The sequence below is a fragment of the Rhinolophus sinicus genome, chromosome 18 (assembly GCF_057876585.1).
Source record: "Rhinolophus sinicus isolate RSI-liver-muscle chromosome 18, RSI-T2T, whole genome shotgun sequence".
NCBI classification, from domain to species: domain Eukaryota; kingdom Metazoa; phylum Chordata; class Mammalia; order Chiroptera; family Rhinolophidae; genus Rhinolophus; species Rhinolophus sinicus.
In genome coordinates this window covers 113,447,370-113,461,826 of record NC_142518.1, presented here as the reverse complement: position 1 = coordinate 113,461,826, position 14,457 = coordinate 113,447,370, and the positions used below count along the sequence as shown (strand labels likewise).

The following is a 14,457-nucleotide window of genomic DNA, read 5'->3' as shown; positions in this document are numbered from 1 at the left end:
CTCCTGTGGAGCTGGCACATGGACTCGCTCACTGGTGAGCACTCACCTGGTCCCTGGCGGAGGGAGTGACTCAGCAGGTGGCGGCCCAGGAGCCCAAGGGGAATGACTGAACTGAACACCCGTGGCACGAGAGCTGGAGGTTTTGGGACCATTGTTCCCATAGTGTGGAGCTTACACACGAGTGTTGTACAGGAGGGTGCCATTTACTCTGGGTGAAGCCCTTCCACAGAGGGTCAGGTTCAGGACTGCATTGGTCTGGTGGAATCAGCAAGCTGCCGTGGGTCGCAGTTCTCCACACTGCTTGAGCAGCATCGCCATGGAGAGGCCTGACTGTCAGGCCCTTTCCTGAGCCACAGGCTGCTGATTGAGACATGGGCTCATGCGCATGCTGCCTTGGGTCCCTGCTCTCCATACCGCATTGGGTTGGGCGGCCTGATGGCTCAGTTGGTTAGAGCGTGAGCTCTGAACAACAGGGTTGCCGGTTCGATTCCCACATGGGATGGTGGGCTGCGCCCCCTGCAACTAAGATTGAAAATGGCGATTGGACTTGGAGCTGAGCTGCGCCCTCCACAACTAAATTGAAGGACAATGACTTGGAGCTGATGGGCCCTGGAGAAACACACTGTTCCCAATTAAACCAAAAAATTAAAAAAAGAAGAATATACATTAGGTTAAAGACAGTCTATTCAATAAGTGGTGCTGGGAAATTGGACAGATATGTGCAAAATATTGAAACTGGACCACTTTCTTACACCATATACAAGAATAAACTCAGAATGGATTGAAGACTTAAATGTAAGACCTGAAACTATAAAACTCCTAGGAGAAAATAGAGGAAGTTAAACTCTCTGACATTACCCTTAGTAATATTTTTAGTGATATATCTCCTCAGGCAAGGGAACAAAAGAAAAAATACACAAATGGGACTACATGAAGCTAAAAGTTTTTGCATAGCAAAGGAAACTATCAACAAAATGCAAAAATATCCTACTGAATGGGAGAAGATATTTGACAATGATATATCTGATAACAGGTTAATATCCAAAATTTATAAAGAACTCATACAACTCAACACCAAAAAAACAAACCGTCTAATTAAAAAGTGGGGAAAGGACCAGAAGAAACATTTCTCCAAAGAGGGCATACAGATGGCCAATAGACATATGAAAAGATGCTCAATGTCACTAATCATCAGAGAAGTGCAAATTAAAACCACAATGAGATATCACCTCACACCTGTCAGAATAGCCATCATCAATAAATCAACAAACAACAAGTGTTGACGAGGGTGTGGAGAAAAGGGAACCCTTGTGCACTGTTGGTGGAATTGCAAATTGGCACAGCCACTGTGGAAAACAGTATGGAGGTTACTCAAAGTATTAAAAATAGAACTCCCTTATGACCCAGTAATTCCACTCCTGGGTGTTTATATAAAGCAATTCAAAACACTAATTCAAAAAGATATATGCACCCCTATGTTCACTGCAGCACTATTTACAATAGCCAAGATATGGAAACAACCAGAATGCCCTTCAATAGACAATTGGATAAAGAAGATGGGATACATATACACAATGGAATGTTACTCTGCCATAAAAAAGAATGACATCTTACCATTTGCGACAACATGGATGGACCTAGAGTATATCATACTAAGTGAAATAAGTCAGGCAGAGAAAGACAAATACCATATGATCTCACTTATATATGGAATCTAACGAACAGAATAAGCAAATAAAACACAAATAGACTCATAGGTTTGGAGAACAAACTGATGGTTGCTAGATGGGAGGGTGGTTGGGGGGATGGTTGACAATGGTGAAGGGATTAGGAAGCACAAATTAGTAGTTACAAAATAGTCACGGGGATGTGAAGCCAAGTAGGGGAATATAGTCACTAATGTTATAATAACTTTGTATAGTGTCAGATGGGTGCTAGACTAATTGGGGTTATCACTTTTTGAGTTATCCTTAAGATGATGCTCCTCTTCCTCTCTGGGCTGCGCTGTTTGCCATCTAGGAACCTTGTGCTAGTGAGTGTCACCTTAAGAAGGCCATGGCAGGCACAGGTGGTGTAGTAGACAATACTTGCTGTCACCACAGAGACCCTTGAACACATCCCAAGAATTGTTCCAGATCCTGAGGTCTGATCAATTGGTCTAACGTGAGAAACCTGAGACTGGAAATCAGGAGATTCAGGGTTTCCAGTTTAGACTTAAGGCTATTAATTATTCAGGAGCTGCCTTTGGGTCACTCACTTCACCATGCTGAGCCTCAGTTTTCTTATCTGCAAAATGGGCTTGATCCCTGACCTGCCTACCTCTTCAGGGCGTTATGAAGTTCAGATGAGATCATGAGTTTGGGAATTGAAATGCTGGCAAGGATTTCTATTGTTCCACTTTAACTTTGGAATAAAGGCCAAACTCTTTAGTATGACACATAGGCCCTCACTGGCTTTGCTTGTGCCTCCTTCTGTACCCTAGTCTCTCACAGCCACACCCTTCTTCAAACATTTCCCTCAGGCTGAACTGTTTGTAGTGTCTTGCTTAAAAAAGAATGCCTTTCTCCTCAGCACAGCCCCATCTTTACTCAACTTGGTTCACAGCCTAGACTTCTCTAAGAAGCCTTCCTTGATCTTCCCAGTAGACTAGGTGAGGTATCTTTCTTCTGCACCTCAACAAAACCTTGAACTTCCTTTACCAGAGCACCTATTACATTATATTACAATTGTCTGTCTCTTTGTCTCTCTCATTAGACTGGAAGCTCCGTGAGTACAGAGACCATGTCTGTCTTGATCCTGTGTAGGATACACAGTGGTCTCAGAAATAAATACCTGTTGAATAAATGGAAAAACAAATTAATGAGGGGATGAATGGATATTGCGCCCATATGAAGTGTCCCTGCAGTCTTTTGAAGTAGTGGGGTTTTCCCCCAAGATTAGTTCAACCTTGACTTTATCCACTCTTGGCACTGTGTGTAAGCATCAAGAGTGCTTGCTTCCTTTGGGGACAAGTGTCACTGCCCAGGTGGCAGGTGACGTGCCTCTCAGAGAAACTGCCTGCTCTGTTGGCCTGTTTTCTGGTCTGAGATTTGAAGTGGCCCAATAGGGATGAGGGGAATGTTTACATAGAGTCTGGCTTAAGTCAGTTTATTTGGTATAGTCTTGCTGGTTGGCAGTCAGATCAAATTCCCCAAATAGTCTTCTCCTTGCTTGAAGCACCCTGGGAAAGAAGTTGAGCAAAGAGGGGAAGTTGTGGTCTGAAAGGAAGACCAACCAGCTAACCAACCAACCAACCAAACAAACAAACACAAAAGGGTGGCAGGAGAATTTGAAGATTGGAATCGTGCACTTGCCCGTTAGCTCAGTTAGGGTTCTACACTTCAGTGTGTCTTTTAAATGTTTCTCATTTCTTCTGCACTCCCTACTCTATCTCCCCCAGTAGTTCTCTCCATCTGTCAACTTCCCTTGCAGTGGAATAAAAAAAAAGTGAAAAACAGAACCTCTGGGAGTGCGTGGTCGGTGAAGTAGGTGGTGTTCTGAGTAGAGCTCCTTGGGCTGTATAATGGAAACCACAGGGGTGAAATGGATGCTCTCTTACCAGGGCTCTGAACCAGTGTGCAAGGGGATGGGAGAATGTCTGTGTACTCTGCCCCTGGGGCATGCTGCCTGCAGGTGCATAGAGGGGCCGTGAGCTGGGTGTTCCAGGGCCAGTCCCTTGCTACAGGTCCTAATTCACCAGAACATTGAATACGTTTTTTGGCCTGGCTTCCTCATGTGAAGAATGAGACGTTTGGGCTAAATGATAAGATCCATTCTCATTCTAAAAGGCAGTAATTATAAATCAAAGGTTAGCCCTAGATTATCAGCAGGATGGATGTGGGAGGGTTGGGGATGGATGTGATACGTTGAAGTTCACGAACGGCCTGGCCTAAGGCATTTACTACACTGTAAACTCACTGAAAGCATGGACCGTGACTTATTAAACTCTTATTTATCTCTTCTATTTATGAGAGCATCTAAATGATAAACAAATTGTTTCACTTTTGCACCTTTTCCCCATCCATCAAGGGGTTGATAGTATCTATTACACAGGACTCAATTGTTGTTTGGACCCCCTGCCCCCCAGGTGTCCAGTAAATTTTCGTAGAGTACAAACCTGGGGATTCTAGTTTCAAAACTACATGTTCTAGGGATAAAAAAAGGCCCTTCCTTTTCCCTTGTTGTGATGATTCAGAAAGGTATTGCTGTTTGCAGAAACTATGGTGTCCTCATTAGAAGGGGCTCCCCATCTCATCTAGTCCTATTCCATGTCTTCAGACACACTCATTTTATAGATGAGAAAACTAAGGGCCAGGAAAGGGCTTGCCCAGTATCATAGCAGCAGGCCAGAATCGTAGCTACGCACTAGCTATATGGCCCACACGCAATTCACATACAGGACCTCTGCCTCCAGGCTCTATTTAATCCACTAGGTGTCCTTGTCTCCCTGACGTGTGTGCTTTGCTATTCCTTAGACAATCTATGGTGGGTGCTATCTACCTTGTCACTTCAGGCGGGAGCTGAGTGGTAAATGAAACCAAGTAAGGTGGCTGGCTATTCAGTAAGTTTCTGTGAGTCCAAGAGAGGAGAATCTTAAGTGATGGTGGTCATAGGGACTCTTCGGGAGCCCCACAAATATACATATTCTCTCTCTCTCACTGACGCACACAAACACATATCCCATGCATCTCTTCTTTCTTCTGCTCATCAAGCACTGTTCTCAGGAAAATTTTGAGAAATGCATGCACTCTGAGGTGGTCAGTGACAAATGTGGCTCAATGTGGGAAACCTCTTCAGGCTTCTGGCATTCAAACAAGGAGCAAAGCCAGAGAAGTAAGCCCACCGGCTGCATCACATACATTCTTACTGAATCCCCACCCTGCTAGAGTAGAGAGATGCTGGGATAACCCCTATTATAGGTGAGGACACTGAGGCAAAGAGAGCATTCACATTATTCCTTAATGCATCTGTCACACCCCAGTGAGGGCCTATATCTCAAGCCCAGAAATTCCTTTGGGGATCTCATAAGGAGGGGAACTTGCTTGAACTTTTGCAAACCCAGAAGAAGGCTGGCTAGATTTTTACCTGGGTGGTCAAGGACGATACAGCCCCTGAAAAACAGTGAACATGTGAACATGCCCATTCCTTATTGGAAGCTTGACAAGACCTGGGCAGTGAAGCCCCCACCGATTTTATGGTCCCATAAGGATGAGGATGGACAGCTGGGTTTTGTGTGGCCTTCTCCTGGTTGACAAGCTCAGGGTTTCTGATGAGAGGTTGTAACGGGCTGCCAGTGTCCATCTGTGCTTTCCAGCCCAGACCCTTTGATATTTTGGTTGTCCCAGGTCAACCTATGCTAAGGCCAACACAGGTCAAATTTATAACCCCTGTGCAAAGATTCGTAAAAATATATGAAAACCAAAGTAGGATAAAAGGCCACTGGGCATAATACCAACTCTTGACTGCAATAAAGACAGCCAATAAAAATAGCTAATTAAAAGAACTCTGATGACATTCATCTGAAATTTCAGATTGTTTTATGTTTTAACAAATTAACAACAGTGATAAGAGGACATTAGCAGCTTTTTCTCGAGTCTCTTTGTTAACAATAACTTGAGCCTGCAGCCACAACAGGGGCTGGGGCCAAGTTTGAGCTGGCAGACCAGCAAGCCAATATTTTATACAATGGTTGACATTTCTGAAAGCAGAGACAAGAGACAAACACAGAGTCACACATGTAGGCCAACAAACAAGTTTCTGCCATTTTTAATTATATTTAGAGCAACACAAGATTCCAAGATTACAAAAAGAGAACAGAACACTAGCGCTTGGGGCTGCTCCTGCTGCCCATTGGGGGCCAAGTGCCGCTGTGAGAACTGAAGCCCCATAGTAAGAAGTTTCAAGCAAAATGAATGTTTCTTTTACACAATCTTTATATGATGCTGTTTCTTTCTTTTTCCCTCAACGTCAAAATTAATTCTTACATCTGGTTAGACAGTCTGCTCTCTCCTGCTGCCAAATTAATCTCAAGGACAGCAGAAGAATGTCATGTGCGAGGCACTCCCTAATCAATGTTCCAGTCTAGGGGAAAGCAGAAAGGTGTCAACTGAGTGGCGAGGGGACTCTTTTCTGTCTTGGGCGGTCCCAGTGGTGACTCCTCTCAGCACCTGAATGCTTATGGGATAGGACAACCCCACAGGCACTTCACTGCTGAACAGTTAGCACCAAGGGCTGAGGTCAGGAGAGACTGGGGACTTGGCATGTCTGCTGTACAGGAAATACAGTCTCCCATGTGAAGCATCAGCCAGGGATGGCACCAGCAGACGAGCAGCAACATTTCAGAATTTTCTTTCCTTTGGGCTTTGTGTATGGTCTAGTCTTCAGTAGCCGGTGGAATCTGCAGCTATATGGCAGCCTTGTTCAGTGTGCATGGGAGGACAGCTTTGGAACACAAGGGCCATTCAGTTCCTAGCTTTTCATTTAATTCCATGAAAGGCCAAGAGACATGGGGGATAAGGAAGGGAACCAGCAGCCCTGCTATACTGAATTGGTGCTGGAAACCAATCAATGCCTATTACTTACTGTCTGGCCAAATCAAATGGGGATATATTGAAGCTGAGTCAAAGGGTGTTGTTACATTCTTGACAACTCTACCTGCTAAATTCAAATACCACTCATTCTGGAAGAGTGGGAACATTCCAAAGGTTTTGGTACCTCAGTTGAAGTGTCTGAAGAGGAGTGAATAGGGTGGATTTTTCTGCTTTCACCTAGAAATGGTTGAGAGTTGGGAGGCTCTGGGCAACAGACCCCAGTGTCAATCTCTTAATCGAAGAAAACACCCCTGCCTGTGGGCAGACATGGACCTGTACCTATAGAGATACTACTTCTAGTACACTGACAAATTTTTAACAGAGAAAAACACATTTTCATTGTCAAAACCTTTACAGAACATATCCAAAATCAGAATTAAAGCACACAGACACCCAGTAGCAAGAGACCTCTATCTCAGGTGAGTTAATTATGTGAAAGATGGAGCTCTTGCTCCAGGTTCCCAAGTGCAGTCAACTACCCTTTTCTCACAAGGATGGAGAAGAACAAAAAATGTCCTTCCTTCTTCTAACTGCTCAGGTCCCATTAGGGGGCCACTGGCCAATCATTTGGGTGAGCCTTTGGCCCCAAGTCTGGGCCATCCATATAGTAAAGCCCAGTGGGTTCCAATGGGTTTTCATCACCCTTTAAACATTCATCAGTCTCAGGCTAGTAAAGTGCAATACATCCTGTACCCTACCGATTTTTCCCCTCTGCTCCTTTGCAAGGCCTGTGGGTCAGGCCCCAATAGGGGCAGTGATCTCTTAGTTATCTGATCAACCCGGGTGTCTTATGTTCTGAGAGAGCTTCTAAAATGTAAGTGCAGCCTCTCTCACAAGAACATAGTATTAATTATGACCTGGAGCCAAATATAAAGGTGCAGAGAAAGGTAAAGCTATCAAAACACATTACATCTAATCTAATCTATCTATCTATTTATCTATCTATATCTATCAGTATTTAGATATAGATAGATATAGGTATTATAATTAAATTTTGAAACATGGATACAAATACTCATTTACAGTATATTTCAACCTTCTGCCTTGAACTGCAGAGAACTTTTTGTGTCTTCCAAAGTGGGCAGAAATGAGGATTTCTGCCTGCTGTCCCTCTAGTGCAAAAGCTAGGCCTTCCTCAGCAAGGGCCTCACATCTTCAGCTAAGCTAACATGGGCACTAGCAAACACAGGGGCCGAGACAGCTCCATGTCCAACCATGCGATGATGGATCTTCAAAAAGGTGCTCAACAACTACTAGAGAAAAGGAAAGCTAGTTCTGCGTATAAAACCATTCAGTGAAGGACCCATAATCTCATGTTTTGTCAAAATTATCTCCCAGTCTTCTATACGCATATTGTGGGGGTGGGGGAACTCACAAAACTCTTATAAGTCACTCACCAGTGAAGTCCTTTAGTCTGTCTTTGGATAGCTTACCAAAGAGGCACTGTTTACTCCCTCCCTGCCCTTAAAAAAATTTGGTATCTTAGCAGATACAATGTAATCTTTGGTTATATAATGTGATGCTCTCATGTCTTTGTCTTTTTAAAAACATCTTTCAAAAATTTCAAAGAGATTAGGTATGAGAATAGAACTGCCTGTAAAAGGCAGCAGGGGTAGCAACTTCCTTTTAAAAGAAATTGCACATGCTAAATGGCTTATTGTGGCTTTCAGTTTGGGATTTGATTCTGTGCTTTAGCATTCCTGATTCCCATGACTCCCTTTCGGGGGCCGAGCATGAAGGCCACTCCCATGGCTCAGTGCCCTCTCATCTGGGCGACTGGCACAAGATAATCACTGGTCAGCCTCTTGTCTTCCGTTTGCCATGCACGGACCATGCGGGGATAGTTACTGAGTTCTCGGGAGAGAGTCTCACGAAGTGCAACCCTGGCACAGGGTCAGGAAGGGTAGAGGGAGTGGCTTGGGCTTGTGCTCCCTGGCAAATATGTGAGGAGAAAAGAGGGCAAGGCCATATCTGTGCTGTGCCTTCAGGAAACAAACAAGCTGCTTGACGCTCAAAGTTACATCATTTGTATAATATCAGTATCATGTTGAGGGTGGGCCTCCTTTCTCTTAAAAGTACAAACAGAGTTCTCGTTATATATGCATATACGCATTTAGAGATAAACTATGGGCAGAGAGGGACTCTAGTATCAGCAAATTATTTCTCAACCCTCAGCAACTACCCAAAGCACACAAGGACAGAATGAAGCAATTTTTTTCTTTTTTTTCTTTTTTAGTGCCAGTGAACATATATAAAATATATATGTATTACTGATTTTCTTCTTCAAAGATATGTGGCAGAATCCTTCAAAAGATCCCTTTCTCATTTAAAAAAAAAAAATGAACTCTCCGAGGACAATAATATGGTTTGTGGCATAGAAAAGCTTTGATCAGAGAACCCACTCCCCATTTCTGCTCAGAGGCCAGGCCTGGGTGAGCTGCCCAATGAAACAGAGCCGAAATGGCCACAGGACTCTTTTCTTTGAGCACAGACTTTGTGATCCTGGCAGCTGTCTGCAGCCCCCACAGATGGGACCTTTTCCCTGGTGCTCCGTCTTTTTCTCTTCCTCACCCTCCATTTCCATCGAACACTGTGGATGCCTTTGGGGATAAGCCCCCGTGCCTTGTCTGTCAGTGACGGTCATCTTCCAGTTCACGGGTGCACAGGTCGGGTGGCTGATCCTTTACGGGTGAGCACAGTGTACGAGTCACGTCAACTCTGTTTCTAGAGCAGAGTGAAGTGCATGCAAAATGAGACTTCTGTCAATTACATTGGCCGGAACACCCGTGGCCCTTTCATCTGTAGGAGAACAAATCCAAGCTAAAATATTTTTGCTCATAGAAACCCCATTGCAAAAACAGTAGGCCTTGTTTAGGCTGTTTTCTTTCCCCTTGTCTTGTCATTCAGAAATTTGGAGTAATCCAGTTGCTGCTGCTTTCAATTACACTGATTTTTGGCTTTCACAAATGAAAAACATATATATTCATAATGACAGGAGTCACAATTGGGAAATCCATAAAGATGAAAAATGTGATAGTCAGAGAAATGGAAAGGAGAGCCTCTAGTCTTTACAAGGAGGGGCATTAGAATATAATCGAATCCATGTACTACAAAAGATGAAAATCATTTCAAAATGTATGTAAAGGAACTATTTAAATGTAACCTAGTTTAACTGAAAAAGATGGTGGATTTTTTTTTTCTGTTTAAAACAGCTAAAAGTGATCCTATGAGCTTATATAAACCAAATGGTGTCATAACAAAGACAACCAGAATTTATCTAGCCTACCCCAGCAAGAGAACCTGTCAGCTTTAGTTTTCTCCAGCAGTCTTGGATTGGTGTATTGCCCAACTTAGGTTCCTGTTTCCCTTGTTATTTAAAGAAGCTGTTTTGCAAGTTCATTTGGCTATTAATATCAACACCGAAATCAGGGGAGGAAACCCATGTAGATCATATCATGTCACTCAGAAAGTTATCTTCTCAACAAGTAAAGTGAACCAACTGAAATGGGCAGCTTGGTGACTGGCTCCTAATTTCTTGAGTTCAGCTGATGAATTTAAGAGCTAAGTGAGGAGGCAGAGGCCAAGATGAGAAAGTAGGTGGACATCCCCCCTGCACTTGGAGTTGGGGGACAATGTCAACAGAACAGAGGTGTGCCAAAGGACTGCATGAAACCAGTGTCCCAGGAACACACCGTGAGTTCGTGGGTGGCAGCCCATGAGAGCCACACCACCCACACCTTTCCAAAGGAGACCATGGTTCTATAGTCTCAATGTTTCAGCTTCCCTCTGACAGAGAGGCAGCAACCAAGGAACCCAGAATCAGCAGCAGAGGAGGAGGAGTGATGTCACCAGACAGCACCCGTCTGGCTTTACACTTTGCCTCTGAAGACTTTAATTTGGTCGTCAGAGTGTCCTCTTGGTTTCTGCTCTCTAGTTGCCATGACTTCCGCAAGCGGATGTGCTGGGTGGCAAGGAGAGCACTTCCAGGGTTTCTGGTTTGAGTGCCTTCATTCTTCTCAGCCTGGTCATTGAGTTTTCTCTTCAACCATAATCTGGATAGCCCCTTTCACTGCTCTGAAGGAGGAAGTTGGCAATTCTCCACTTGGTGGGAAGGTACCATCTCTGGGGGACAAGGGCAAGACGCCCAGCTTGTCCAATCCATTGATACCTTCTTTCCTGTTTCTCTGAGGGCTCCAGAGATCTGGTAGCTGATGAGAGACATTTGGCAAGAAGTCTTTGAGCCTCTGGCATCTGGAGATAGATGCTAACTCTGGTGGCTTGCTAGCCTCCTTGGCGGTGGGGGCTCTTAGCAGAGTCTGTGAACAAGCCCAGAGAAGTGGAAGCTTCACCACCATAATGCAGTGTGCTGAAGTTCAGGCCCAGAAAACACTGAAGGGAGGGTGGAGGAAACTTGCAGCTGCATGGAGTCAGGTTGAAAACATTCATGTGTTTTAAAGGTAGGTGCAAGAGGAACCCATTCTTCAGTATTCCAAGCACAACAGCCAAGCCATCACTTCCTTTTTCCTCTCATTCCAGCCCTAGGCTCCTCCCTGGTCCACAAATGGGAAAGCTGACCTGGATTCGAATGGGGCCTTCCAAAAGGTCAGATCTCGCCTCTCCTTGATGGTTTGACTTCAGTGGACAGGGCCAAGTTTTGGCTAAAGGGAACATTCAGTTCCAAGTTCTTAGAAAAGCTACTGAAAGTCAATATGAGGGTGGAGGCAGAGGGTGAGAAAGAGAGGAGACTGGGGGCAGGGGCATGCATTCACATGTCGACAAGTTTTTAAACAAGAAGCACATTTGAGCACAATGAATCGCACTGCACTTGAGCAGTCTAGCCCTCAGGAGCCAAGGCCATGGACAGGTACTGGTCACCCATCTGTCCTCTTTGTTCTCTCTTAAACCTGTCTCTACCACTAACTCAGCTCTGGGGTTACCGTGCCCTCTAATGCCAATAGCCATCGGCAGAAAATAAGTCTCCTGAGTAGGGAGGGTTTGGGCAAAAAGCAGTGACTCCCCATGGGCTTGTAATGTTCACCTTATTCTAGTCACTGTCAGCCTCTTTGGGGATTTGGGTTTGTAGTTTTGACAGGAAAAATATTCTAGCAAGGTTTTTTTTGGGTTGTTGTTGTTGATTTTGCTTTCCCAGATACTCTTAGTTCTGCGAACTTCACGTGGCATTAGGTGAGTAAACGTTTGTGTGGCTGGCACACAGCACAGCGCTATAAACAAGCACAACTTGACAGTGGGCCACATGAGGATCACCACAGATTTAAAGGAATACACCACCATTCAAAACACAGAGAAGAGCCATGGTGGGAGCAGAGTCTGAAAGTGCCGTGGGAGGGTCAGTGGGGGATGGAAAAGGGGAGGAAGAGAGAGAAAAGCCCAGCATCGAGGACTCAGGAACATCTTCGTGACAGACTGCATTGATAGAGGGAATTCCCCAAGGCACAGCAGAGAAGTTGTGGAGAGTTCTAACAGGCAGAAGATATCTGACAGGGGAGTGGGGTGCGGTGAGGAAATGGGGGCTTCCAAAGCTTCACTGTGTGTGGAAATAGATGGGCTTGACTTTCCCAGAAAGGATCTTGGGCACTTGCACAGAGATGATCTCTGCCATCATTTCTGGAAAGTCCACACTCACCATGTGGGACTTGATTAGCAGGTCAAAGGTGAACTGGTGCAGCTCTCGTGCAATCTGTGGGGGGAAATAAGAAGGAGGAAAGAAAACACATTGACAAGGAGTTGGTTTCTGTCAGGCTGTCCCACCACCTTTGATTTTCTCCTCCTTCCCTCTCCTTGGTCCTCCTAGCGTGTGTGTGTGTGTGTGTGTGTGTGTGTGTGTGTGTGTGTGTGTACGCACATACTAAATGGTCTCCAGGGAATCAGTGAGGGCTCCCAAGAGATCTTCTACACCATTGTAAGCTCTCTGACTTAGGAATGAGTATTCCTCTTCCATAGGGCGGGTGTTCTCTCTCTCTCTCTCTCTCTCTCTCTCTCTCTCTCTCTCTCTCTCCCTCCCTCCCTCCCTCCCTCCCTCCCTCCCTCCCTCCCTCCCTCTCTCTCTCTCTCTCTCTCTCTCTCTCTCTCTCTCTCTCTGGCTCTCATACACATACACACACAAATGCATGCACACACAAACTCACACACACAAGTCTCAAGGAAATGGGGAAAACATCCAGGTCTGTTTTGTCTGCCCACAGAAATTATCTGCTCTAAGCCCCTGCCCCGAGTCCCAACTGCTCCGTTCTCAACTCCTCCACCTGCTTCTCAACATCCAGCTGGGACACTGTGACCTGTGTTCCTTTATTCTTCATTGCGTTTTCTTCCTGGACCACACTCAGAGCCAGAGGGCAATCGAGGCCCCTCCCAACAGGTGGAGAACATATTATCACTTGGCCCTATCAGGCTGCTCTCCCTGACAAAGGACCCTCCATCATTTGCTTACAGGCTGCACAGAGTCCAGGAGCTTGGTGAGCTGGTAGAAGCGCCTTGAGCAGGATGTGGGATTTTTTCTCTTGCATGCAATGATACGATCAAGTTCCTTGATGTAGTTCATTCGAAGTTCATCAAAGAATTTTTGATTTTTCAGCCCATCCACTGGAACTGATGTGGGATGAAGACAGAATGGGGAGGGAAAGCATGCCCACGAGGGAGCATTAGATAAAGCACCAACTTTTCTGACCACAAACTTGACCCCCACCCCCAGGGAGGGGATCATCTACTTGGTTTCCTGCGGTTAAAGTCTGTATGCCTGAGGCCTCCAGTCTGCCAAGAAGGCAGTTTGAAAGGCAGCAAGTAAAGAAAGTCCACTGAGCCTTTCCTTTTTCTAGTCTTCTCATCTACATATTTCTTAGGACCTACAGTTTTCTGTTGGCCACAGTCCAGCTCTGATTTAGACAATTAAAACACATGGCTTTCAATATCCAATTTGGCCTCGTTTTGCCATCAGTCACAGAGGCTAAAACAGCACTCTGCTTAGAAGAGACATTAAATAAAGGTCCCTTGGCTGCCAAACAAACCCTGTCTGAATTACTTACATAGACCTTCTCGTGTTGGCAGAAGAGGAAATTCCTTCCGGGAAGCAATCACATTCTGCCATACAAGAAATATAAGGTGGCCCTTGCCTGTTTCTATGGTAGAAGCTTTGGAAAAATTCAGAGACCTGCTACAATCAGCCAAAGAGGTTTTGTCCCAAAGAGAGACTGGGGGCAGGTGGGAATCCGATGGAGGTGGAGTTTTAGCCAACAGATTGGTCTCTAGCCATGAAATTTGTCCTTGTGAGGAAAAATGATGGGAAGGGAGAGTGGAACAGCAAGGGTGAAAGAAGAAGGAAATGTCCAGCAGCGGGTTTGTCCCTGAAAACGCTTTAAGGAAAGAAGCAGCTCCTCCAAGCCCCTGTGCCCCTGGGGACACCCCCCACCCCTCCAGCACTCACTAATGCTGAAGAGCAGCAGTGCCTTCATGCACAGGAATTCCTGGGGCGTGATTTGTAGCCAGCCAAATTCTTGAGAGAGGTGCCTCATTCGGACACACTGGCTGTACATCCGGGACTTGTGCATGCGGTACCTGAGAAGGAGATGAGTGAGGGAAGGCTTACCATAAGCCCCAAGAGCACGTCTCTGCTTGCCCTCCCCTCCCAAGATTCTCCAGGAAGAGCTTGCTGTTTCTCTTACTGGTACTTCAGTGACAGGGAACCAGGTTGTTCTCTCCCCCCCAAAAAAACAAAAATCCTGACATCCTGATAACTACTCATCTTCTCTGGCCAGGCTATGGGTTAGCACATGGAATTTCCAGGCCCCTGTGCCCCTTCTGTTTCCTGAGACAG

General features: G+C 45.3%; 1 protein-coding gene across 3 annotated transcripts in view; it reads right to left on the bottom strand.

Annotated features, from left to right (window-relative positions):
• Positions 1–822: 822 nt before the first annotated feature.
• AR (androgen receptor) overlaps positions 823–14,457 on the bottom strand; it is a 182,325-nt gene continuing 168,690 nt past the window's right edge. The window contains exons 6-9 of one of the 3 annotated variants that reach the window (XM_019716788.3): positions 14,068–14,198; positions 13,078–13,235; positions 12,274–12,327; positions 823–2,832 (exon numbers count right to left, since the gene is read on the bottom strand). In XM_019716788.3, the coding sequence (XP_019572347.2) occupies positions 2,716–2,832; positions 12,274–12,327; positions 13,078–13,235; positions 14,068–14,198 (460 nt within the window). In that variant the 3' untranslated portion in view covers positions 823–2,715. Of the gene's footprint in view, positions 2,833–5,789; positions 12,328–13,077; positions 13,236–14,067; positions 14,199–14,457 lie in introns of those variants that run through there. The other 2 variants (XM_074324334.2, XM_019716790.3) reach the window with 2 other exon arrangements.